The 27,154-nt window shown below is 41.5% G+C and overlaps 1 protein-coding gene across 1 annotated transcript; it reads left to right on the top strand.

Moving 5' to 3' along the window:
• LOC148035242 (uncharacterized) lies at positions 1 to 27,154 on the top strand. The gene is made up of 2 exons (XM_087680208.1): positions 1 to 369; positions 25,990 to 27,154. The coding sequence occupies exons 1-2, from the start codon at positions 310 to 312 to the stop codon at positions 26,941 to 26,943; spliced, it is 1,014 nt and encodes a 337-aa protein (XP_087536334.1). The 5' UTR covers positions 1 to 309; the 3' UTR covers positions 26,944 to 27,154.

Raw genomic sequence — 27,154 nt, 5'->3', positions numbered from 1 at the left:
ACTAGGGACTGCGTTCATCCATCGTCATCTCCAGAATCCATCATCATCATCATCACCACCACCATCCCCGCCAGATTTGGGCCTGTCCGCAGTCCTGTGTCTCCTCTCCCAAGCTCCCCTCCCCTCTTGGACACTTTGCTGCTCCCTCGCCTCCTGCCTCCCACGGCTTCTTTGCCGCCATTGTTGCCATCGTGGTTCCTCTGCATGCTCTCATTCGGGACCTGGCCACGCCTTTTCGATCCACCTGCCATTTGAAGGACATTTGGCCGAATTAGGGTTCCCCCGACCTTGCGCACACGCTCACCAAGCATGGGAACCAAGCATGACAACATCGCAGTTAAAGGAAGGAGTAAAGAAGAGGAGCCTCAGGTAATGTGCATTCGCATTTGATATCCATTCGAGGAAACTAAGTGAGATTGTGATATCAACCAAAGTGTTTGCCCGGTGCATGTTCTACATATTTCCAACCTTTAGCCAAGCTGTGCGTGCCTTCGGTGTACTGGACCCAGAGCTGGCTTACCTGTATAACTGGTGACACCTGACCACTGCAACTACTAGATCTGCATTTTGGGTGTTTTGTTATACGGATTTGTAAGAGCAGTTCTGGAACTGCTACATCTCTGCACCATTTGTAGCAAAAATTTATGAGTGTCAGGTTGCTGGCTTCACCTGCAGAAGCGAGACTTCAATTGGCAATGGAAGCAGATCACATGTTTGAATATGGAAGCAGACATTGGTTTTATGTTCAGACTACGAAGTCTTGTATAACATGGGCACTGGAGAATGATATCTAAGAATTTTTGGATGAATATCTGGGAGTTGAGCATGTTAGTTGTAACTTGTGATTCGAAATGATGTTATTTAACTTCCAGAAGCTGTGTCATATACATGAATTGTGTGACTGACTTAGGTCACAGCATTCCCTTGATGTATGTGATTTATTTGAGCAAAGTCCCTTACATGAATTTTTGAAACAATTTCTGCCATGGTCTCACAGCTCAAAGTCTTGTCCAATGAAGGGTGAGATGTAGGGTAGAAGTGAAGCATGTGACCTACTATCTCATTTCATTTGTGACATGTAAAAGTGGTACATGGGGTAACTGTGATTTTTTTGAGTCAAAGTATGACTCCCACAATCGGTCCATAAGAAGACTCTTTGCTTAAGTGGCCACTACCTTTCTGTAGTTGGCTGATTCCACTTTTCCATCATGTCAGAGTTTTTGGCATGTGCTGTACTAAATTTGCATGGTCAGCAATGTAAGGCGCAGACAAGAGAGAATTAGATGGTTGCCGCTCATGATCTACGAATATGGTTGAGGGGATATTTACTATCGACATCGGTGTTTGTGCAGTTCTAGTCCTTCAGGTCCAGCATGGGAATTGGCTGAAATGGATGGAGTAAGTTTTTGATCTTCCTTCTAAGATATGTGCCCAAACCATGCCTTTTGTTAGCCAGGGGAAGTGGATAGAACCGACTGACCCTTATCAATGATGTCTATGGCAGCTCAAAGAAAGTGCTCTAGTGATTCTTGTCTATCCTGGCCTGCTGGATCAGCAGACATGAGGAAGCAATAGTTTCCATCCCTGCACCATGTGTGTTAAGGGCAGCCTGGCATAGTCACATGCATGGCAACACACATAATGGAGATGGCTGAAAGTTGTGGTGGTTGTTGCTTTGTGCACCAGAGCATGCAAAAGTATGATCATTAACATGCTTTTTATTGTACACGAAGCAAACACATACACATCCAGCTACAAAAGTATTCTTCAAGTATGTGACCCTAAACTCTAGGGTAAGGGGGGCAGTTTAGTGTCACCTGCTGACCCTTCTGTTGGAAAAGCTACATATGCCAACATTTATTGAAATAATGCTGGAGTCCTCTTTGCAATGGGTTTACCTCCACAAAAACAATATCTGGGTGACGAGGAAGCTATATCGAGGCCTTTGTCTGAGGTGACATGTTAAACTATAAGCCCATCCATAATGGAGTAGGTCAGAGAGGTGAATGCAAATAATCCCATCCCTAATGAAGCATGATCAAAGACATGAATTAAAAGTTAGTTTGCTGGGAAAGGTAAAAACTTTTCGACTAGCACAATTGGTACCATTTGTCCAATCTTATGCATCCCCTTGCGACAATTATGGTAGGTTTCTCATAAATCACAAGCATTGAGATGCATTGGAGTATGCACCCTCTACACACCCAAAGTCTTTCTCCATGGGCAACATATAGATCTCCAATGGTGTTGTTAGGCTCTGCTGAATTGTAGAAATCCCCAAATACAAATGCATTTTTTTCTTCATTGTGCAGCCACAATACCTAAATGAGCATTGAAGTGGGCATAAATAACACTCAAGTGGCAATGACCAATGATTCCCTTTTATGGAACTTTCTAAGGCAATTATCTGGCAAAAGTTTTGAAAACTTGTTTAATTGAAATAATTCTTTTTAGGATTTTTTAAAGAGCTATTGAAGTGCTAGAAAATGTGATAAATTCATGGCAATTTCTAGTTCACTTAACACCCCCTCTCAAACCTTGAAGAGGGTGATTGAAGGGATTGAGGAGCAAACTCTTAGTCTATGACCCAAGAGGTCCCACCTCAAAGAGACCAAGGCATTGGACCAAGGGTGTTGTGCAAAATCATCGAAGGGCCTACAGAGATATGGTGGGTTTTGCAAAAGAAAGCACAAGTGTATGACCACAACTGAAACACAGAGAATTCAAACACAAATGTAAAACTCAAAATGCAAAAAAACAAACAAAGGAGAAAGAGAATCTTGAAGTGAATGAATGAATGCTATAAATGAAGGAAAGAGTGTACAAGATGTGTAAAGGCTCTTGTGGGTGTGGGTTAAGAGAGTAGTCAGAGAGTAACATCTATCAGAGATGGATCCCAAGGTTGTAACCATCAGTTGGAGCTGAGATAATGGTGAAAATGGATGAGCACCAGGTTGAAACCAAAACGTAGTTGTCTTTAAGGCTGGAACTGGTAAATGTAGCGGTGGAACCACTTGAAAGTGAAAGCAGCTGATCATCGGCAGCAACCAGAAGCTGGGTGACAACTGGAGGAGGGTGAGCTAATGCAGGGTGGCCTATAGGAATAGTAAACGTAGGTAGTAGGGTAGCAATTAGGGCGACAAGCTGATGACATCATTGGTGTGCGGAAGATGCAACTTGGTATGAGGCGTTAGGTGGCTGATGGCTGTTGGAATCGGGTCACCTGATGCCGATGATGTTGTGGCAGCAGCAGCGATGGCTAGAGAGCCACTGGAAGGAGAGCTGATGGCTGAAAGTTGCAAAACAAGGAAAAATGTGAGTGGCCAGCAACCTCCTATTTATAGATGTGGATCCTCCCAAAGTTCGGTATTTGCTTATGGGACATAGAAGCTTTGGTACTAATTGACATTTGGAACTGTTTTAACAAGCTAACGAAGTTTTAATGTGTAATGCATCTTTTTAAGCTTAATATGGCCCACTAGGATTGCAAAGGCGATGGATATTTTCTTTTGAGTCGCCCAAGAATTCCACTTAGTTAAATCAAGACATTGGACCATGGATGTTGTGAAAGATTGCCCAAGGGTGTGTAAGGATCACAAAGGCGATCGAACACTCCTTTAGGACTTGGTTGTTTTGTTTTATTTGGTTTTTTTTTTTTCAATGCTTGATCTAGCTCATTCGAGAGAAAGCAAAGTGTAAAACCATTGTCAAGTGCGCTGATGTAGAAGATATGATGAGATAGAGGGTAAATGCTACTAGGAGTGGATTATCCACTTAAGCTCATGATACTTTGCTCAATGAGGTAAAAGGGAACATGTCACACAAGTGCATGGGGTTCCGCCTAGAAAGATGCCCACAATTGTAGGCTTTCACTTGTCCAAGTATCCAAATTATGAAAGACAATGCTATGCAAAGGGAATGCAATAAGGGGCATGCTTATACAAGAAGGCTTTGTTTGGATAGTGCGCTTGTAGGAAAATTGTTCACTTGTCCAAGTGCCCTAGCTCCTTTTACAATGGAAGACTGGTACAAATGGAAAGGGATATTGATGCCAAAGACAATGAAGACAAATTGATACTTGAATGTACTAGATGGGGAAAGTAACCCCTCTTAGACCATCGATGACAATTTTGAAGGAGGAGTACACTTCTAAGGTGTCAAGAACTTGATGTAGAAGTAATGGAAGCACCACAAGTAGAAGAGTTGTGTAGGAGAATCGATGACCGTGGGTTTCTAGTGGCTTATGTGGGCAATGGGAGGAGTAAGGAGGATGGGAGAAGCTGTGGGAGTAGGACCATCTCTCGGCTGTGCATGGCTATTGGCTTTACCACCTATTGGTATGATCCAAGTTTGATAGGAATTGAGAGGACATTTAAGGGATTACCTTTGGCCTTGGAATCACACTCCTTGTCCACTTGACTTGGGTGTTGATATTGAGTGCAATATCTTTTTCTTTTCTCGTTTGAGGAAGGGGAGTTATCCTTTTTAGGGTTTTCCTTCCAATCTTGAATGTCCTTGTCACCCATTGATTTTAAGTCCAAAGAAATGGGAACTAGAGTCTCCTTGGAAGATAACAAAGGAGAAGAAGAAGACTTGTGGACTTGGTCATACACCTTATGTATCATAGTAGTTGACATTGGAACTCGTAGAAGGTTGGAAAATTGGGGTAACGAAATGATATGTTGCATGAAATCGAGGTAGATGGGAGACAACTTGTTTAGAAATAAGGTGACTTGATAATTTCCTTTCTTAATGGAAACGTCTTGCAATTTGTGATTGAGATTGATATGTTGGGTTCGGTCTTGGGCTGCATAACAGTCAATGAGATGGCTCACTTAGATGCAAGGGGTAAGTACTGTGGTTTGGAATGGATTTGAGGTAGGAGCTTGTAACCAGCCTTCCTTCCATGGATGGGTGGTAAATCCCTGATTACAACTTAATTACAGTAGCAAACAATTAATGCAAATCTGAAAATACAAATTTACCTTCTGATCTTGGACAATGCACATCCGATTGGCCTCGAAATTGGCGCCCCTTTCGGTATTTCTTTAGCTTTATTGAAGAAGTAGTTGATTTACGATGGGATTCTCCCAATCTCTTTTGGTATTCCAACTCCCCTTGCTGCTCAAAATCACCAGCAAGTCTTTAATCTGATTTGCCCCTTGGTTTGGGCAATCAATTGGCTTTCGCCCGCTTTGATGGAGATGGAAAATGCCCAAATTCAATTATTTGCTGATCCCTCCACTTAAACAGGCTAAAAATAGCTTTAGCCCTGTTGAATCCAAGTCTTGGAGCTTCCAATTTCTGGCGCGCTTCCAGATGCTGCTGCTAAACCCTAATTTTTGCTGTAGATTAGGGTTTTCAGTAGAGAAATCTGAAATTTCTCAGCCTTCAGGGGTCTAGATGCTGAGATCTTCGAAGCAAGGCTGTGAAATGGTTGGGACATGAGAGGGAAAGTTGCAGAGAGAGAAAATTCAGAGTTTTGTCGCAAAGAATGACTGAAAATCAGTCAAATGCAGCTGCTGCCCCACCACAACAGCATGTAGATGCAAAGAACTGAAGAATATCAGTCATTTACTGCTGCTGCCCTATCTCAACAGTCTATAGGTGCTGTCACCTGCTGTTGATTGGTCTTCTCTTGTCCTCGATAGCCTCAGAAGGTCCTCCAATGGCTTCAAATCAAACCAATAGCCTCCCCTCCCTCTCTCTTGCAGGTTGAATTTATAAAAATACCTCTTTCTAGTCTCTAATGACGTTTTCAGTCTTGCATGGGCATTTTTGACAAGTGGCAGTCTTCCCAAATGGTCTTTTCAGCATTTTTCATTTTGGTGCCCTAAAAAATAATTTGATTGGCCAATAATTAAATTGGCTAGGCAACTTCCATTCCTGAGTGTCTTTGTGCCATCTTCGACCATCAGATTGGTGTTAGGTACCATTAAATGCCACTTCTCTAGTGTCACCAACTAAAACTTATGGCCAAATGAATGACCTAGGTCAACAACTGATGCCAGATACCACCAAGTATTTGTGCGGCATAACTTATAGCAACTTTTGCCTTTGACATCTTGTGATTTTTTCGGGTCCCGAGCTCGTAAATTTACTCTAACCCCAGTTGCACCTCACATATGCAACATTTACTTAATCATGTGATTAAAAACTAATCCACATGTTAAGTGAGGTTTCAAAAATACATGTCCTCATGACAGCCCTTCCCCTTGAAATCCTTGCAATCATCCTCGATTGCACTGCCAAATGTATCAAAAGCAAAGTACTACATTGGACAACATAACACAGCATATAACTTGCAAAGAATCTCAAAAACATTGTCAAATTATCATGTGACATGTCCATTTCTCATGAGCTCAACTCATCTGGCAAAACCAAACCATAGTATAGCGAAAATCAAGCATAAACCATGGCTAAAATATCAATGGCATCATAACATATGCTGTTGGCCATGGAACTAGATGTAAGCCATTGAAAACTGAGCATAATCTGATCATAAACTGATCACCTTCTGATCTGAGAATTGATCACAAACTGTTGCAAATGTGACCCCAAACTGATCACAAACTCATTGCAAAAACTGACCAGCAATCAGTGCAAAAACTGATGCATAACTAATCCAAAAAGTGACCATAAACGGTTCTCAAGCTGATAAAAAACTGAGATGGAGCTGATTAGAAAATTTGCCTTAAAATTGAGGCAAAATTCATGCTAAATTGATCATAAGCTGATGCAAAAGTATAGTTCCAGTGCCTGAGTGAAACTCATACTCATCTGCATACATCTCACAGTGACTAGTACACTAAGTAGTGATCTCAAGGCAAACATACTGTTAGCGCAGTACCTTGGATACATGTTGAATTCATTCGAGATCCACTACATACGAGAGCTGTCCATAACTGGAGGAGGGTGTAACATTTCGTTCTACTCCCACTTCTGCATGGGAACAACCTTCCCTCCTTGCCTTCGCCGACAGGTGGCGAGGGGGAAGAAGTTGACGCGGCGGGGAGAGAGGAAGTCGACGAGGGAAAAGGAGGCGACGACACGGATGACGATGGTAGGGGAGATCGTGCGATGACATGGAGGCCATGGGGGAGGAAGCTGACAGAGAAGACGAGGATGAGGTTGATGACGATTTCGACGAGGAGGAGGCCACGGGGGCCTACCACCCCTCCATGCCACCTCAACCAGTCCGCTGCAGCGGACTTCCTGCACCACTCCACCTCCCCCCCCCCCCCCCTCCCCCGCCCCCTTGTTGCTGGGAGAGAGAGAGAGAGAGAGAGAGAAGAGGAGAGAAAGAAAAAGAGGGAAAGGGAGAGGGAGGGAGAGACTTTCTCTTCCCCTCTTAAGAGGATGGGCATCTTTTTTCCCCTTTGCTCGCGAATCACTATACCTTTTTCTGCGAGATTATCGTCCACCTGTAAGCCTAATTCTTCTCTCCAAATTGGGCCCCGCTAATGGAGTATAAGGTGCAGATTTCTTGTGCAATTCGTGTCTAAGGAGACCAAGATCGAGAAGGGCCCTCAAGCGGAAATTGTCACATGCAAATGGGAATCTCTTAACAAGCAACGGAGCTTCGGGCGAGGGCATCATTGCTAATCTAAGTGCGATATCGGCCGTAAGTAATGTATTTTCAAATTAATAGATGCTTGTTTTGATTCCCGCATGAAGTACATTAGAGGCCGTACGAGAATAGGTCATGGAAAGGGATAGGTTTCATCTCATACTTTCGAAAGATAGAGTTGCAAAGTGTAGGTATCAAGAGAAGTTAATTGTATCTAGATGCTGTGCGACAAACTGGCACATAGCATAATAGCATTCCAAGGTATTGTCGACTCTCCTTTTCGTGAAAATATTAGATGGGTATTTCTCCACATTGAAAGTATGTTGTAGCTTGCACGCTTGATGGATTGCATGATAAGCAATGTAGCCTAGGGGAAATTCAATCTGGAATTTGTTAGTTCATTGAGATCTTGATGATGTGTGTAGCTAATATAAACAACAACCATAAGGACTAAGACTAAGATGCCTTGAGATCCGTCCGATAGCGACTATGTTATCAATCTTATTCGGGGTTGGGCTAGATGCAAACAACATCTCCAGGCCTCAAAGACAAGGGAAAAAATCAAGGGATTGGAAAACCTTGGGATCAAGTACAGACCAATACTTCTAAACTTGTTGGGAAAAAGGTCGGGTTGTCGATCAATATAAGTGCTTGATAGAATTTACATTCTTGCTTAGTTGTATGAGACCTTGGCATGTGTCTTAGCCGAAGTGTTAAGTAAATTTTGCATAGAATCACTTAGATTCCAAGGAGGAGAGCGAATATGCAAATGGAAAGGTTATCACAACTATTGCTGCAATAATTGGAAAAGGATACCATTGTTTTGTTGGTTAACGAACAACACGCTAAATGCTTTTACAATCAACTAATTGTTGGATTGTGGTTTGGATGATTATTCCAAGTACTTGTGTTTGATGGTAAATGCATGGCAGGGGTCAGTAATGATATGTTGCCATGGGGAATAGAGGAATGTTTTCTTGGAAGATGATATTAGGTTGATTGCCTTGATTGTGCTTGATTCTTAATTGGATTAATTAGGAAAGGATATTTTGCACGGGTGGATCATCTCCAAGGTCACATCGTGTTTCAACTTGAGAGGGTACTAGTGGATTCACGGGTCGAAGGTCGAGTGGTGAAAAGGCCAACCACGAAAGTTCTGTCTCGCTTGGGGTGAGTGGAGCTCTGGATTCCCCTTGCCTAGTTCGGAACGGAGTTGTAGATTGCCGTGAGCCCAACATCTAGGGCATTGGAAGATCCCATTTTAGATAATGGATGGAAATTATGGTGCCATGTGATTTGGACCGGGGACTTCTCTTGGACAGAAGGAATACATGATTTCTTTTGTATGGGCAGGAGACAAAGATTAACGCGAAGATAAGTTAAGGAATTTGTTTGAACTTGTTTTGCTTGCTTTGTATTTGTGTTTGTGCCATAAATTACGCGAAAGAACCCTGTTCCCTAAAAGGCCTAATTAAGGAAGTTGATTTTGAATGTCACACATAAATGTGATAGAACCTAATTAGAAAACTAAAGCTATCAAGGGAAGCGGGTGGGCGGAACTCCCAACGGGTCCGTTCTACGGCAGGGTGGTTTCAAAGAGCTGGGAGGCTTCTCATAAGGTTTTACCATCATTCGACCTTTAAGTATCGTGAGGTTAGAACCCGACTCATGCCGTTTTAGGGGACCGGAATGGGACTATGCCCTACGAGCAAAGAGGTTGAGCAGCACATCTCTCTCATTTTCCATTCTCTTTGAACCAAGTGCGGTATGGATCTACTTTGGATTATGTATTTCTGCGTAAAGTAAGATGTCTAGGACTTGACGTGAGAATGCTGTTAGGAGATCTTGATCACTAGGAACCCAGATTTCAGGTTGATGCTAGTCGGTTCGGCCGTGAACGTTCCGTTGCGAGGTGGACTCGGGAAACCCTAGGCGACAAACCCGGAACATTCCATGGGAGTGCCGGGCAGCGATGCTTAGATTCGTTTCTCGATAGACTGCTAAAACGTGCTTAGACAGCGGGCACGTTATAGAGGGGAAGTGCTACCTTCCCCTTGAGCATCAGGCAATACTCCGGACCCTTGATTGTTGAATCTAACAGAGCCCGAGTTGGCTCTAACTGAAAGGCATCTAGGTAAAGCTACAACAACTGAGGATAGTCTACCAAGTCATCCTCTTCCATCCATTTGGTATCCATTGGTGAATAATTCTGAAATTTCACCAAGTATCTCCTGGAAACTTTACCTTTGACCTTTCTTTCCTTATGTGCCAAAATCTGCTCAGGTACCAAAATCTCATCTAGCTCCTCAACCTTGGGCTGAATTTCAGCAGACATATCCTCTGGCACATCACCATGAAAAGGCCTCAACAAATTGATATGAAATGCATTGTGTATCTGCCAATGTGGAGGTAATTTCAGCTGATATGCCATATCGCTTATCTTCTCCAACACCTGGAAGGACCCATAGTATTTCATACTCAACTTCGGATACAATCTTTCTCTTCCTTTCATCTTTTTCAGCCTTGTCTTTTCAAAACGCAGTAATACATAATCACCCTCTGCAAATTGCAAAGCATGTCTGTGGCGATCAACTGTCCTCTTTTGCTTTTCTTGCGATCTCTAAAGTGCATATTTTATCTTTCCATAGGCTATATCCAAGTTTTTCACATAACGATTAGCCTCAAAGATCTTATCCTTTGTTTATAGAATAGGTGGTATCTTCTTGCCACCCTCAACCACCTCAAATGGAGCTTTGCCCGTAGAACTATGCACTGTGTTATTGTAAGCAAACTCAACCAAGGGCAAATACTGCTTTTCCACCGTGTCTTGTGGTCCGAAACATAGCATCTCAAAAGATCTAACACTGTGGAATTTGCTTCCTTAGACTGACCATCTGTCTGCGGATGGAAGGATGATGAGAATTTCAGCGTGGTACCTATATTCTTAAACAAGCCCTTCCAAAATAAACTGGTCATCCGAGGGTCTCGATCATTGATGATAAACTCTGGCATACCATGCTACTTAAAGATGTGTTGCAAAAACAATCATGCCATATGATCAGCCTTTATTTTCTTCCTCACTAGAATGAAATGGGTTTGTTTGCTAAACTTGCAAATGATAGTCCATATCTTATCATTCCTTGTAGGTGTCTTAAGAAGCTCAAAAATAAAGTTCATTGCAATGCTCTACCAAGGCTTATCTGGAATAGGCAAGGGCTGCAATAAACCCGGCATCTTTTGTCTATCATGCTTTACCTTTTGGCCTACGATACATGTCTTAACAAACTGTTCTATATCATGCCTTAAGGTTGGCCAATAGAAGAAATGCTCCACTGCCTTGACCGTGGCATCAATACCTCTGTGTCCTGCATACGAAGGAACATGGCTTTTAGAGATAACTCTAGGCCTTAACTGCTTTGTTACACATAGTCGTCCATGCATCATCAGAAATTCATCTCTTAGCACAAAGTGTTCATGCCTTTGGCCATTGCAAAGCTGATCATAAACATTAGCAAAGTCCGAATCAGCAACATATTGCTCTTTCATGGCATCCAACTTAGTGTGATAAACGATGCTGATGGCTGAAATTTGTGGCTTATGTGACAATGCATCAGCCACAACATTCTTTTAACCATCAATATGTACAATCTGAAAATGAAACATAGAGAGAATATTTGCCTATCTCATATGCTTCTTTGACAACTTTGTCTGTGTCAGAAAGTACCTCAAAGTTTGATGGTCCATCTGCATTGGAAAATTAGCCCCCAACAAATAATGTTTTCACGTAGACAGTGCATGAATTACAGCCAAGAGCTCTTTCTCATAGACCTGCAAATTCTTTTCTGTATCATATAGAATTTGGCTCTCATAAGCCACAATTGGGCCGTTCTGCATAAGAATTGCCCCAATGCTGTTACCACATGCATCACATTGAACTATGAATGACTTCCTTAGATCAGGCAACACAAGCATAGGATCTGAAGTCATCTTTTCCTTCAACTTTTCAAATGCTGAAATTTCCACTGCTATCCATCTGAATGGCACATCCTTCTTCTGCAAGGCATAAAATGGAGATGCAATTTTAGCAAACACACATACATACTTCCTGTAGTAAGAACATAAACCCAAGAAGCTACGGATCTCATGTACATTCCTCAAAGGTGGCCATGATCGTATTGCTTCAACCTTTGCAGGGTCCATGCAAATACCATCAGTCGATACAATATGCCCCAAAAAGTGGATTTTATGCAAAAAGAATTCACTTTTCTTGTCATTGATAACCTGTCTATGGTCACGCAATTCATTGAACACAATATCTAGGTGTGTTCTATGCTCTGCCTCGTTCTTTAAATAGACAATCATGTCATCAAAGAAAGTGTCCACAAATCCTCTATGTGGCCTAAAGATAGAATCCATCATCCGATTAAAAGTGGCATGAGCATTCGTAAGTCCAAAAGGCATAACAAGAAACTCATACAATCCAAAAGATGTCCTAAAAGCTGTCTTAGGCACACCTTGTGGTCTAATGCGTATCTGATGATACCCACTTTTCAAATCTATACGACTAAATATGGTTGCCCTTTGCAATCTATCCATAACATCATCGATCCGAGGAATCTGAAAGCGATTCTTTATTGTGATCTTGTTTAGAGCACGATAATCAATGCATATACGCCATGAACCATCATTTTTCTGCACCAAAAGCACTGGAGAACAAAAAGGAGATGAGCTGGGCTGAATCAACCCTTTTTCTAACAGCTCATTTACCTGACTCATAATCTTCTCTTGTTGGGCTGCATTGACTTTGTAGGGTGGCTACTTCTAGGGGTAAGATCTATGTCATGATCTTCTGGCCTTTTAGGCGGTAGTTGCCCTGGAAGTGACTGAGAGAAGCAATCAGCATATATTTTCAGAAATGACATGCGATCCTTCTCTAACTTAGATATGTTCCCAACATTCTCACTATCATCTTTATCCTTAGTAAAAACCAAGTATGCTGAAAGATGATTTTTCATTACTTTAGAAATGGCAACTGCAGATACAACAATGACAGATTCACCTTTCAACTTTGCATCAAGTGTGAGTATCTTTTCCTTATGTTGAATAGTGATATTTTTTGCACGAGAATCAATCACTGCATGCATACGGTGATATCATGGCATACCAAGCAATACATTACAACCCTTAAGTGGAGCAATGAAGAACTCTTCGCTATCTACATATCCTTGTATGTGCAACCGAAGCTTTTCAATGAGTGGTGTGACAGGCTCTGTTTGGCCTTTACATGCCATTCCAACTTCCCCCATGGATCCCATCTCATCCTATATGATGCCTAGACAGGCAGCCATGTCAACAGAGATGAAGTTGGCTCGTGCACCATTATAAAAGAAAATCAATGCATGCTGATCCCTAATTTTGCCCCATGCCCTGCACAACTTAGTAGCATCATCATTGGGCTGATCACTAACAACATCGGGCACCAGTCCCACTGATGTTTTGGGCTTCTTTCCTTTAGGATCTCCCTGATTTTTTGATTTTTTAGCTTGCTGCCTATTGGGACAGTCCCTTGCAATGTGACCCTCTTGTTCACAAATAAAACATTTATTTGCAGCCATCAATTCTCTACGTTGTGCCAATGTTTTTGAGCCCTTTCTTTGTTGTTTTGGCCTCTTTTTAGGCTGATTTTCAGATCTACCCCTTTTCTCAGCCTTAAACACCTTTTTATTCGACTTTTCCCCACTCTTTAGGAAGCCCGAATCCTTTCCACACAGCAAAGCATCGGCTGTAGTAGCAGTCTTTATAAGCTAAGACATGCTTGACACAGTGGATTTAATGCAAAAATCCCTGATTTAATGCAAAAATCCCTGATTTCCACTTGCTCATGAAGGGGTACGGGGCGATAAGAAGTAATAGGCAGCAATGCATCCCAAAACTTCTTATTATATTGCTCCAAATTATTACATTCCTTAGCATCTAGCTTATTCCAAGCTGTCATGATGTCCACCTCAAGGGTACTTGTCAACCAATTTGATGCAAGCATTTGCTTGAATTATACCCACGTTGACGGTGCTCTACCTTGCATCAAAAGAGTGGACCACCATTGTAATGCATTCCCCTTCAAGAAAGTGGTTGCCTTTCGAATCTTTGAGGATTCTGTGAAGTTCCCCCTTGAATAGGTTGCATCAAACTGTTGAATGAAAGTCAAAGCTTTCAGCCTATCTTGTACACCGCTGAAGGACTCAAACTTCACTCCTTTTCCATCCTCATCATAGTCTTTTGTTGCCCCTTTGGGTGTCAAGTTGTTATACACTGGCTATCGCAAAAAGGGTGCATTTGCTGAATTTACATCAAAACCAATGCCAAACGGAGCATTTGCATGACTAATATTCGTTTTTTGAGCCCCATAAGCATTCGGGGGTGCAGATGCAATACCAAACATGCTACCCTAGGCATCAAGCCAATGCTGCCATACATAGGGTTTTGCATATTTCCAGCCATACTCGAATACATTGGGCCTTGCACTCCATGCATTGGTTGCTGCATACCATAGGGATTTGTGCCATACATTCCTGTATGCGGTCCTTGTCCAACCATAGCATGAAAAATCGTGCTTTCACCAAAATATCCTGGCTGCCTCATCATAGCATGCACGCCTGGCTGTCCAAAATCCATTGGATTGGCACTTCCGTGATGGCCTTGCATTTGCATTCCTTGCCCCATAGGTACCAACTGTTTAATTTCATTAGCATCTTTAGGAGCTTCAAATGAAGGGTTTGACATTATCTTCGGTGCATCTTGCTGTCTTGAAGGTGTAGAAGACGTCTTCTTGTTCTTGCCTTTGTTGTCCTTCTTTGGAGCATTCAGAAATCGGGTAAATTGAGGATCCTTTGCCAATTCGGCAAAGAGATTTGTTGTTGTCCTCATCCGATTCTTGAATTGGTCATCAAATTCCTCTTCACTTTGCTGGTCATCAGCCTACACATGCCTTGAAGACCGTGCATCTTGCCCAACAAAAACATTTTCAGCTTGCTGTTCATGGTTTGAACCTTGTCCAAGGTCAAGCATTGCATTTCCTTCATTCCCATGTGAACGTTCATATTGAGAGGCATCATCACTGCTTGAGTCCATATCACTGTATGAAGACATATTGCTGTAATTTCTCAGCGAAGAGTAAAAATCAGCACTAGCACAAAGCTTTGGCTTGCAATTAGGTGCCTCAGGCCCACCAAATCAAGGAATTGAGTGGTGTCCTGGCAACGCAACCATGTAACTAGCCTTCCTTCCGTGGATGGGTGGTAAATCCCTGCTTACAACTTAATTACAGTAGCAAACAGTTAATGCAAATTTGAAAATACAAATTTATCTACTAATCTTGGACAATGCACACGCGATTGGCTCCAAAATTGGCGCCCCTTTCGGTATTTCTTTAGCTTTATTGAAAGAGAAATTGATTCACAATGGGATTCTCCCAAACTCTTTTGGTATTGCAACTCCTCTTGTTGTTCAAAATCACCAACAAGTCTTTAATCTGATTTGCCCCTTGATTCGAGCAATCAATTGGCCTTCACCCACTTTGATGGAGATGGAAAATGCCCCAAATTCAATTATTTGCTGGTTCCTCCACTTGAATAGGCTAAAAATAGCTTCAGCTCTGCTGAATTCAAGTCTTGGAGCTTCCAATTTCTGGCATGCTTTTGGAGGCTGTTGCTAAATCCTAATTTTTGCTGCAGATGAGGGTTTACAGTAGAGAAATCTGAAAGCAGATTAGGGTTTATAGTAGATAAACCTGAAATTTCTCAGCCTCCAAGGGTCCAGATGCTGAGATCTTCGGAGCAAGGCTATGAAATGGTTGGGAGATGAGAGGGAAAGATGTAGAGAGGGATAGAGTTTTGTCGCGAAGAATGATTGAAAATCAGTCAAATGCAGCTGTTGCCCTGCCACAACAGCATGTAGATGCAAAGAACTGAAGAAAATCAGCATTTACTGATGTTTCCCTGTCTCAATAGCCTATAGATGCTGTCACTTGCTGTTGATTGGTCTTCTCTTGCTCTTGACAGCCTCGGGTCTTCCAATGGTTGCAAATCAGACCAGCAGCCTCTCCTCCCTCTCTCTTGCAAGCTGAATTTATAAAAACGCCTCTCTCAAGCCTCTAAATACGTTTTTCAGTCTTGCATGGGCATTTGTGATGAGTGTTAGCCTTCCTAAATGGTCTTTTCAGCATTTTTCATAATTAAATATTAATTTTCAGTTTTAAAATATTAAAAAAAATCTAATAATTATTTCAGTGCCTTGAAAAATAATATGACTGGCCAATAATTAAATTGGCTAGATAACTTCCATTCTCGAGTGTCTCTGTGCCATCTTTGACCATCAGATTGGCATTAGGTACCATTAAATGCTGCTTCTTTAGGGTCACCAACTGACACTTATGGCCAAATGAATGACCTAGGCCAACAATTGGCACTAGATACCACCAAGTACATGTGTGGCATAACTTATAGCAACTTTTGCCTTGACATCTTGTGATTTATTCGGGTCCCGAGCTCGTAAATTTACTCTAACCCCAGTTACATCTCACATGTGCAACATTTACTTAACCATGTGATCAAAAATCAATCCACATGTTAAGTGAGGTTTCAAAAATACATGTCCTCATGACAGTGGCATACAAAGTTTGATGCTTTTATACTCTCACATGGGTTTAAAAGAAGCAATGCAGATCACTGCTTATATATAAAGAAGGGTGATGATGGAAGCCTTATAATACTGGTGCTTTATGTGGATGATATGCTTATTTTTGGTAAGCATAAAAGCCAGGTTAATGCATGGAAAAGACAACTGAATTCAGCATTTTCCATGAAGGACTTGGGTCTAACTGAACACATCTTGGGCATGCGTGTGACGAGGGAGAGAGAGAGAGCAACAACTCTTATTTCTCTCACAAGAAAAGTACATCAGCAAAGTACTTAATTGTTTTTCTATGGCAGATGCTAAGCCACTTAGCGTTCCTTTACCACCATACCTTAAGCTTAGCAAATCAGATTGCCCAAAAGATGATAAGGCAGCTAACTCTATGAAGGTGTTGTTCCTTATGCTTCAGCTTGTGGTTCACTCATGTATGCTATGGTTGCCATTAGACTTGACATTGCTCATGCAGTGGGAGTTGTGAGCAGGTTTATGTCAAATCCTGGCAAAGCACATTGGGAAGCAATGAAATGCATGTTACGGTACCTTAAGGGTAGACAAAGAAGATGTTTTTGCTATGGAAAGGGTACGTTAGATCTACAAGGGTATTGTGATACAGACATGGCAGGTGACTTGATTGATGTGGTTGTTTCTTGATGCTCTAGATTACAAAAGATAGTAGTACTTCCTACCACTGAGGCTAAATATATTTCAACCACTGAAGCTTGGAAAGAAGCTATTTGGCTTGGTCTTTTGGTGAAGGACTTTGGGCTGCCCACAAAAACACCTGTACTTGGATGTGATAGGTAGAGTGTTGTATGCTTGGCTAAGAATGCCATGTTTCATGCACGTACCAAACATATTAATGTGCGGTATCACTTTATCAGAGAGGTTCTGGATGATGGTCTAGTCACATTGACTAAGATCAAAACATAGGATAACCCTGTAGATGTTCTTACTAAAAGTCTTGCAAAGGCTCAACATGAGCATTGCATTCGACTAGTGGGAGTTGGCTAAAGGTTCGCTTAGGACCGTTAAGTGGGAGGTTGTTGGGTGTAAAGGCCCTTATGCTACTCCCATGTATATATTTATTTACACATGTGAACACATCCTTGTAGGTGTATTTCCTGAGTACTTCCTCTCGCACTCTGCAGGGCAAAATATGACTAATAGATGACGGAGAGACAGATCCACAAAAACGATGGAAGCACGAGTCCTTCACCTCCCAACCACGCCTAGATAAGTGCTGGCCCTCTACCCGGATTCCTTTGCCAGCCGTCAACTTCCTGAAGTCCTACTATTCCTGGACTCCCTTACTCTCTAGGCTCCCCTTAACCCCGTTCGGGCGCCCAAGAGCCCGGACGGTCATTCTCGTGCATGTTCCCCTAGATTTACCTTAATGTGACATTAAATGTCACTTTTAATGTCACATTCCATATTCATGACCTTAATGTGACATTAAATATCACTTTTAATGTCACATTAATGTCACATTTCCTTCCCCTTAAGAATCGGTTTCGTCCTCGAAAACGATACTTGGAAGGTCTAACTGTAAATCAGGAAACCTTTTCTTTAAAGTACTTACTCGCTCCCATGTTGAGCTTTCTTCTGAACAATCTTTCCACTTAACCAAACATTCTTGATAAATAGTATTCCTCGTTCGCCTATTACGAACATTTAATATTTTTTCTGGTTCATGTGGATTAGATTGGTCATAGAATAACTCCTCAATATCATCTTTTAAGATTAGATTATCCAAATCACCCAGCTTCTTCCTTAATTTACTTACATGAAAAACTGGATGTATTTTACTACCAGCAGGTAGTTGGAGCTTGTAAGCCAATTCTCCCACCCTTTTAAGTATTATGAAAGGACCACAATACCTTGGTGAAAGCTTTGGATAATGTCCCTTTTTCATAGTTTTAGTTTGTTCAGGCACCTTAAGATAGACCAATTCTCCTTCTTTAAAGGAGATGTCTCTTCGGTGAGGATCTGCATATGCTCTAGCTCGATTTTGGGCTTTTTAAATATTTTCTTGAGCAAATTTTAACATACTATTCATATCCTCCAAAAAATCTTTAGCTGCCTGAACCTTTTCCTTATGCAGTTCTACTGCAAAAGGAGCTCTGGGCTGAAACCCATACATTAACATAAATGGACTATATCCAGTGGAAGAGTGCTTGGCACTGTTATATGCAAACTCTGCTATCGGTAAATACTCTTCCCAATTAGTTTGCCTTTTACTTACATATGCCCTAAGCATATCTTCAAGAATTTGGTTAACCCTTTCAGTTTGCCCATCTGTTTGCGGGTGATCCGCCGTACTCATGCTAAGTTTAGTATCCAATTTCCTAAATACCGCACGCCAAAAATGGCTATCAAATTTTCTATCCCGATCAGAAACTATATTTGCCGGAAGGCCATACAATCGGTATATGTTCTCTACGAACAATCTAGCCAATTCTGGTGTTTTAACATCAGTTGAAGTTGGAATGAACCTAGCCATTTTGGTTAACCTATCCACAATCACCCACACAGAGTCGTGCCCCCTCTGTGTTCTAGGTAAAGCAACAATAAAGTCCATGGAGATACTCTCCCATTTTCCCGAAGGAATTTCTAATGGATGGAGAAGTCCTCCCATTTTTAATCTTTCAGCTTTATTAATCTGGCATTTATTACATTTGACCACATAGTTAAGGACGTCCTTATTCATTCCAGGCCAATAGAACTGCCTTTTAATAAGACTATAAGTCTTATTAACTCCTGGATGTCCCGCACTAGGGGTATCATGACACTCAAAGAGTATCTGACGCCTTATTTCTGTATCTTTCGGGACACATACCCTACCCTTGTAGAGTAAATAACCATTATCAATGGTAAAATTCTTCCACTTGAATCCAATTTGAGCAACCCCTGATGCTCCATTTCCTTGTTGAACATCCTCAGATATTCCTTCCTCAGTAGAAGCACTTTCATTTGGATCCCCATTTTTTATTGCTTCCCATATGTTGGAATATGCCGGATCAACTTGGCATTTCCCTTTTAAAGATTCAAGTAAATTGGAAGTGAACTGAGTAAAACTCAATTCATTAATGATGGGCATTCTGCTGAGTGCATCAGCTACTATATTATACTTTCCCTTTCTATATCTGATCTCATAGTCGAACTCTTGGAGGAGTTCGGCCCATCTGGCTTTACGCCCGTGTAAATCTGGTTGATCATTAAGCCACTTAATGCTTTCATGATCCGATAAAATCAAAAGTTTAGCACCATACAAATAGTGCCTCCATTTCTTCATTGCATGTACTATTGCATACAACTCCCTCTCATAAACAGAATAATTCTGTTTTGCACGATCTAATTTCTTGCTTTCAAAAGCAACTGGTCGACCTTCTTGTAATAAAACCGCGCCTATTGCCTTATCACTGGCATCAGCTTCAACCAGAAATGGTTTATTGGGATCCACTATTAATAATACTGGAGCTGTAGCAATAGCTACTTTAAGTTTTTGAAAACTTTCATTTTGGTCTGTTTCCCAATTAAAACCTTTCCCTTTCCCTTTAAGTTGGTCTGTCATTGGAACAGCTATTTTGGCATAATCTCGAATGAATCTACGATAAAATCCGGATAAACCTAGGAAGATTTGCAGCTCTTCCAGGTTCCTTGGAGGTGGCCATTCAATAATTGCCCTTACTTTTTCTGGATCCATGTTGATTTCCTCTTTCGAGATAATATGCCCCAAATATTTGACCTCTTGTGCAAAGAATTCACATTTAGTTTTCTTCGCATAAAGGGAATGTGTTCTTAACAGTTGGAATACTAATTGTAAGTGTTCCAAATGTTCTTCTCTTGATTTACTAAAGATCAAGATATCATCCAAGAAGACTACTACAAAATGTCCTAGATAGGGCTGTAAAACACTATTCATCAGCTTCATAAAGGTAGCTGGTGCATTAGTGAGGCCGAAAGGCATCACCAAAAAATCATAATGCCCATATCTAGTACGAAATGCTGTCTTAGAAACATCTTGTGCTTTAATTCTTACTTGGTGATAACTTGATCTTAAATCTATCTTTGTGAAGAATTTTGCCCCTTGTAATTGATCAAAAAGATCTTCCATTCTGGGCATAGGAAATTTATTCTTCACCGTTATTTTATTAAGTGCTCTATAGTCAACACAAAGTCGCTATTAAGTGCTCTATAGTCAACACAAAGTCGCATAGAACCATCTTTTTTCTTTACCAATAAAATTGGTGAAGCCCAAGGTGAATTACTGGGTTGAATAAACCCTTTATCTAGGTAATCCTTAATTTGTCTTTCAACTTCTTGATGCTGTGTTTCACTTAACCTATACGGTGGTTTTGAAATTGGGTGCGTATCCTTATTTATATCAATTGGGTGATTTATATCACCCCTATCTGGGGGAAGGCCACTTGGTAAATCAGAAGGAAACACATCTTTAAAATCATCTAACAAACTGTTCAATTCATTGTTAACATTCAATTCACAAACATAAGAAAATTGTTGCTTTATATTACAGAAAGTAAAAGTATTCTGTACAGGAAGAGACCATAGCATATATACCTCACAAATTTCCTTCTTTATCAGCTTCTGAACTTCAGTAGAACACAGCAAAGGATTATCAGATACTTCATGTTCACCTTGAATGACAAAAATCTTACAATCCCTTTCAAATTCCAGTGTATTATGGTGATAGCTACGTTTTAAGGATGGTTCCAATCCCCGTAGCCACTCCCTCCCTAGAGCAATATCAGCTCTTTCCATGTTCATTATTTGGAAATCAAGCTTATCTTTATATCCTTGAATCTCGATTTCCAAATTGGATACCATTGTATCCCATATTTTATTGTCTTGGCCTTGCATCATACGAACAACATATTGATGCTCACTATTTTGTTGGGGAAGTTTCAATTTTTTGACAAGTGCATAATTTATAAAATTATGTGTGGCAGAGTCATCAATCATGACTCTAACCCGTTTTCCAGCTATCAATCCATGTACTCTAAGTAAATCATGTGGTCCAAAAGTAGGCTGCCACAAAGAAGTTGACATACAACACTTATGTTGTACATCCATGTGCAAGACCTTTAAAGATTTATATCTTTTATGGCCCTTTAATTCTAAGGTCTGCACTACATGGATTTGTTTTTCTTTTCCCTTGTCCTTGTCCTTATCCTTTCCTTTATCTTCCTCCTTTTTCTTTTGAGGGCAATTCCAAGCAGCATGGTTAGGGGATAGGCAATTAAAACACAATTTTTCTTTTTTGGCCTTATCAAAGTCATCAGGACTTAACTTTGGCCTCATATATGGTTTCTTTTCAAAAGGTTGTTTTTTACCCTTGAAAAATGGCATTTTCCTTTTAAATTTGCCCACAAATTTTGAGGTTTCCAATTCCTTAGACTTGGGCTCCGTATCAGTGAGACTAGTGAGTGTACCTGGACGCGTACTATCTTCATAAATTAATGCAAATTTAATTGCCTCTTCAAGCGTCTTAGGTAAAATCCGTTTTACTTCCTTTTTACAGGCTTTATCCAGTCCCCTAATGAATCCTCTTGTTTTTTGGAATTCATCAATTCCTTCCAGTTTGAGGATTATCTCACGATATTCCTCCAGATATGTCAGTAGGGGTCGTCCCTTTTGTCTGACATAATCCCAATCTTCCCAATTTCTTTCCATTTCATTTTCAGGAAGAAATTCTTTCAAAAAGACGGATTCAAATTGAGCCCAAGTTTCAGGTATTTTATTCGCCTCCTTTAAAGTTTGCCACCACTTATATGCTTTGGGCCCCAAAGTTAAACTAGCCTCCAGTGCTTGGAGATGTGGTGGGGCATTTTTCAATTTATGTAAATCTTCCCATTTTTGGAGGAAATTAAAGATTGTGTCTTTATTCCTATCTTTTTCCTCCCCATAAAATTGAGGTGGTTTCATATCCTTTAAAACTGGATTATCCCTCAATTTATGGTAAGTTTGGGGTTCTTTAGGATCTCGCATAGTCACATCTAAATCTTTCGATGAAGATGGGATATCCGAGATTTCTATCTTATTTTTATCTCTTTCCAGCAATAAAGTTAATTGAGATTTTATTTCAGTAAGTGTTTGGGTTAAAAATTCCATTTGAACCCCCTGAGTTTGCACACGAGCAGTAAGATCATCGAATTGCTCTCGCGTGGCAAAAAATTCTTCCCATTGTTCTTCTTGCATGTCTGGTTCATGGGGATCTACCATAGGTTGATCCCCAGAACTAGAACTTTCCATTACCCTTTCTTTCCCTTTTTCTGCCATTAATACACTGGAATTGGAAAGCAAAAATAAGAAATTTGCATACAAGTAAAGTACTTCCCTGATTTTTAATGGCAGATAGTGACTGTTGATTCGGAAAGAAACTCGAAGAGTAAGAAACAAATTATATCTTCCCGGATTAGAACAGTGAAGTAATCATGCTGGAAATTCAATTTCCTGACTTCAGTCGTATATGACATTCTTCTGTCCCTCTCACAGCAGTCACAGTCATATCCGTCTCAAGAGCGGTCACAATTGCCCGTCAACAGCAGTCGTGACAGAGTCACGTTTTCTCATGACCCCACGTCTGATGCTGGCGACTCCACGCCTAATCTGGTCCCACGCCTGGTCTGGTCCTCGCGACCCATGCTTTTCTTTTTCTTTTTCTGCCCGTAACGTAGGATGTCACATTAATGTGACGTGGCGCTTCTCCCCTTTTGTTTTCTTTGACGGCCCGTCGCGTTTTCACGGCGCCTGGTTCCAGATACTCACGCGATGTGACATGGCGTTTCTTCCTTTCGTTTTTCTTCACGGCCCGTCGCCTGGTGCTCACGCGACTTTACAAAAGACTGACGGCTTGACTGGCGACTGACAACCTGACAGATTTCTGACAGTTTGACGAACGATTAACGATCTGAGACATTGAACCATAGGCTCTGATACCAATGATAGATTGCGGAGAGACAGATCCACAAAAACGATGGAAGCACGAGTCCTTCACCTCCCAACCACGCCTAGATAAGTGCTGGCCCTCTACCCGGATTCCTTTGCCAGCCGTCAACTTGCTGAAGTCCTACTATTCCTGGACTCCCTTACTCTCTAGGCTCCCCTTAACCCCGTTCGGGCGCCTAAGAGCCCGGACGGTCATTCTCGTGCATGTTCCCCTAGATTTACCTTAATGTGACATTAAATGTCACTTTTAATGTCACATTCCATATTTATGACCTTAATGTGACATTAAATATCACTTTTAATGTCACATTAATGTCACAATGACCAACTTGGAAAAGGGGTAAAAAAATATTGAAAATGTGGATGTGGTCTGATCTGAAATGGACCATTTAGGAACATGCATAAATTTTGGGAGAAAGATCCTAAATACCATGCACCCTGATAGGGAGCTGGACACCTCTCTTAGTGGCATATCAGGGAACAAGAACTTGAATGCTGAGGGGTTGGACAGGAATATGTACAAGAAGAGCAATGTCGCTGAAAGAGAAAGCCTCAGAGAGAGAATTCTCTGCAAGTGATCAGGTTTGAGCTAAGACAATGGCACTCGAAATGTCCGTGTAGATAGATGTCCATAGAATGATCCCATGAATGCCTAGATACTGGGATGGTCCTGAGAACTTGAACCTTGAATAATGGAGTTGGGAATCTCTGCAATGCAGGATGGAATAAAAGAAGATCCTCCAATAGAAGGACATAGAAGGGAAGCATGGGAGCCCTCCAAGATGGCTGAAAAGTCATCCTTTGAAAAGCTTGGAACAACAAGAATAGCATGGAGATCTCGTCCAGCAAGGTAAGTCTCCCATGCAGGATTGCACTGCCCTATCAATGACCTGGAAGAAGAGGGATGGATAACCCCTTGGAAGATAAAGAACATGTAAGGGATAAACCCTCCAAACTATTGTCAATAAGCAATGGATAAGGATCCTCTTGAATACTAAATCAAGATCCACATAAGCATCACAAACAACAACCTTAGAGGAAAGTGAATCATGAGAGATTGAAGAAATAGAAAGAGGATTGTGAGGAGTAGGTCCATGCAATTCTACATCAAGCAACCTGGAATCAAGATGAAATGGCTCAAACCAAGGAGAAAAGGGCCTGCTAGATGGAGAGAAGATCGGAATGTTTAGAAGAAGAAGATGGTGGAAGAGGATAATCCTGCTCAAAATGGTGAATAGGAGGAATGAGGGACACCAAGGAAACATGAGGGGAAGATAGTGTAGAAGTAGAAAAGGGAGAGAGGGGTGGGATGGCCATGGACAGACAGAGGGAGGCTCATCTTGTGAAGGAAAGGGCACCTCATCTTCTGAAGATGTGAAAATAAGGTGCCCAGGATAGTTATTCTCTGAAGAATGCGCATCCAAGGTGACATCTTGGAACCAGTCAAGGAGCTGCTAAGCAAGGCTTGATGGACCTCTTCCATATCTCAAAATTTGTATCCAGCAGCTCAATGATGGGGATGAATACTGATGACATGACTCCAGCCAACAAAACACAATGCTGTAAGAGAGCAGAAAAAGCCTGTAGAAGCAGGGTGACTAGCGAAACACAGATGTTGAGGAGAGAGCTGCTGCCAATCGTGCACAATGCAGAGGTCTGGATGTGCTCAAGGCTTGCTGCAATGCAAAATGCAGCTAGGGGAGGGCTAGGATGGGAGAAGATGGCTGAGAACTAGATGAAGATGGGTAGCAAAGAGAGGATGGATGTGGAAAATGTTGACCTTGCAAGATTCTTGTGTTTGGACCAAGCCAAATTCTCATGGTGTAGCAGCAGATCAGATACAATCGACAGCCTCTAAGCATTTTGCACTTCGTCCAAGAAATTTCCACATCATTCCTCTCATTTAAAGTACTTTTGATTTTTCCCCAGGGTCCATTCCGTAGAAGCCAACTTGCATGTATTAGCACTGGTTCACCCATGGTGGCATTCTGGAAATGAATCAGTTTTCTCCAAGAGATTCCCTTGGTGCAAGTTTCCTGCTAGAGTTGTCACTGTACGTGCTGCCCTACCTCCTTTTTGCAGCATAGCAAGCCTCTCTCAAAGTGTGTGCATGGGTGTGGATGTAGCTTCTGTTATGTGTGGTTGACATCCCAGTTGTGAATGGCAGTGCTCTGAAATGCAGTCTCAGCTTGGGACTGGTTGCTTTTCCAGTCTAGTCTTTTGACAGGCTGCTCCGAGGTTTTGTCAGTTCTCTAACAATTCAAAGAAGCATGACAAAGTAAAAAGCATTGTTCTATCTTCTTTCATTCATTTTCAGCTTTGCTGTTCAAATTGTGCAAATTGTGCTTGAAGTCCATCACACTGGTCCAGTTGAGACCTGAATGCACTAGGCTTCCTTGTAGGGTAAGGGGGTCAGTATAGTAGCAGCCTTCTGAACTGTTGCAGACCTTCCTGAGTACAAGAACAAGCTCCATGGCAGCAGGACATTGCTCAGCACTCTCTCTGCTCCAATCACATCGCTGGATTTCTGTCTGTGTGCTAGATGTATTCAGCTCCTTTAGCTCAAGTTGAGGCATTTTCTTCACACAACAGGAAACAGAAAGTCCATGTGCAGTAATTTGATGTACAATCTTAAAGTAATACAAGCAAATATCTTCTGAGCTAACTATGACAGTGTTTCCATATAGTTATATACAGAAGCTGCTCGTCTGTGACATGAATACTTAAGCATGTTGTTAATCAGGTTAAGGTTCCTTTTGCAGGCAAGCACATTCGTGATACCACCTTATATTATTGCAGAGGCAATGTCATCTCTCCGAGGCTTGGACTTGAGATGGTCTGGTCCTATCACACCAACTGAGATGAGGTATGTAGAACAATATGTACAAGCAAGGTACCCAGAGTATTATGCTGGAGCGATTGGAAGGGACAATCTTCCAGTGGGTTTCACAGTAGGAAAAGAGGATGGAGAAACATCAGAAGACAGTAGCACAGGCTCACAAGAGAGACGATCACAAGGGTTGATGAGTCCTGGTGGCAATAGGGATGCTTTCCCTTCATTTGGTAATGCTCCATCAGAACTCAGAAAGACTCAACTGGAAGAAACTTCTCATCTGCAGGAAATGCTGACAAAGCGAGCAGACACATCAGATACGTCAATCTCTGTGCCAGAGATACATGCAAGGAACCGTGTATTGAAGCATTGCAGTGTGACAGACGAAGACTATATTGTAGTTTTTACAGCAGATGTCAAGGAAGCCATGATGTTGGTGGGTCAAAGCTACCCATTTCTACGGTACAACTGTTATCTGAGTGTGTTGGAGGAGGAGAAAGATAGCATCAAAGACTTTGCAGTTTTCAAGGAAGCCAAATTTATTCAGGCTCCTCCAAGCTGGTTGGATCTCAGGATTGCAGGCTCACAACTCTCACAGCACTTCAGAAGGAAGAGCAAGCATTCTCCCAAGGGCTTGTTTGCCTATTCAGTAGAGATAAAAGGTTCTCGACACTCTCTGCACTGGGTATCAGAGGCTCAAAGAAATCTGTGGCATGTCTTACTTGACTGCTCGTCACTTGTTCTTGGGGATGATAACCTTAATTTGACATTGCATAAGCCAGACTTTGTGGTTTGCACCCTATACAAAGCACCCGGTCAGCCCACTAAGGTTACCTGTCTTCTGGTCCGAAGAAATTCTTTTATTATATCTCAACCTAAGTGACAGTGGTCTGGCAGTTAATCAACTAAGCTGACAACTGGCAGAAAAGGAAGGGTGATACAGGACACAGGCATAGAGCCCTGTACAGAGAGAGAGAGAGAGAGAGAGAGAGAGAGAGAGAGAGGTTGAAATAAGGAACTTTGATTGCCGCTATTGGCAAGTTTCGCAGAAACTTATATTTTAAGCAGACCAAATATTGGTTTAAATTTCATTA

Source organism: Lygodium microphyllum, chromosome 6 (assembly GCF_053477565.2).
Source record: "Lygodium microphyllum isolate KBCC chromosome 6, Lygodium_microphyllum_v1.1.10, whole genome shotgun sequence".
Taxonomy (NCBI): domain Eukaryota; kingdom Viridiplantae; phylum Streptophyta; class Polypodiopsida; order Schizaeales; family Lygodiaceae; genus Lygodium; species Lygodium microphyllum.
Note: the sequence above shows the minus strand (reverse complement) of the source record. Positions and strands in the feature narration are given on the sequence as shown.

Bases quoted from the DNA above. Each gene is read 5' to 3' on its own strand.
- LOC148035242 (XM_087680208.1), top strand. From the start codon at position 310: ATGGGAACCAAGCATGACAACATCGCAGTTAAAGGAAGGAGTAAAGAA. The intron at 370-25,989 runs GTAATGTGCATT...TTCCTTTTGCAG, and splicing joins GTAAAGAAGAGGAGCCTCAG to GCAAGCACATTCGTGATACC.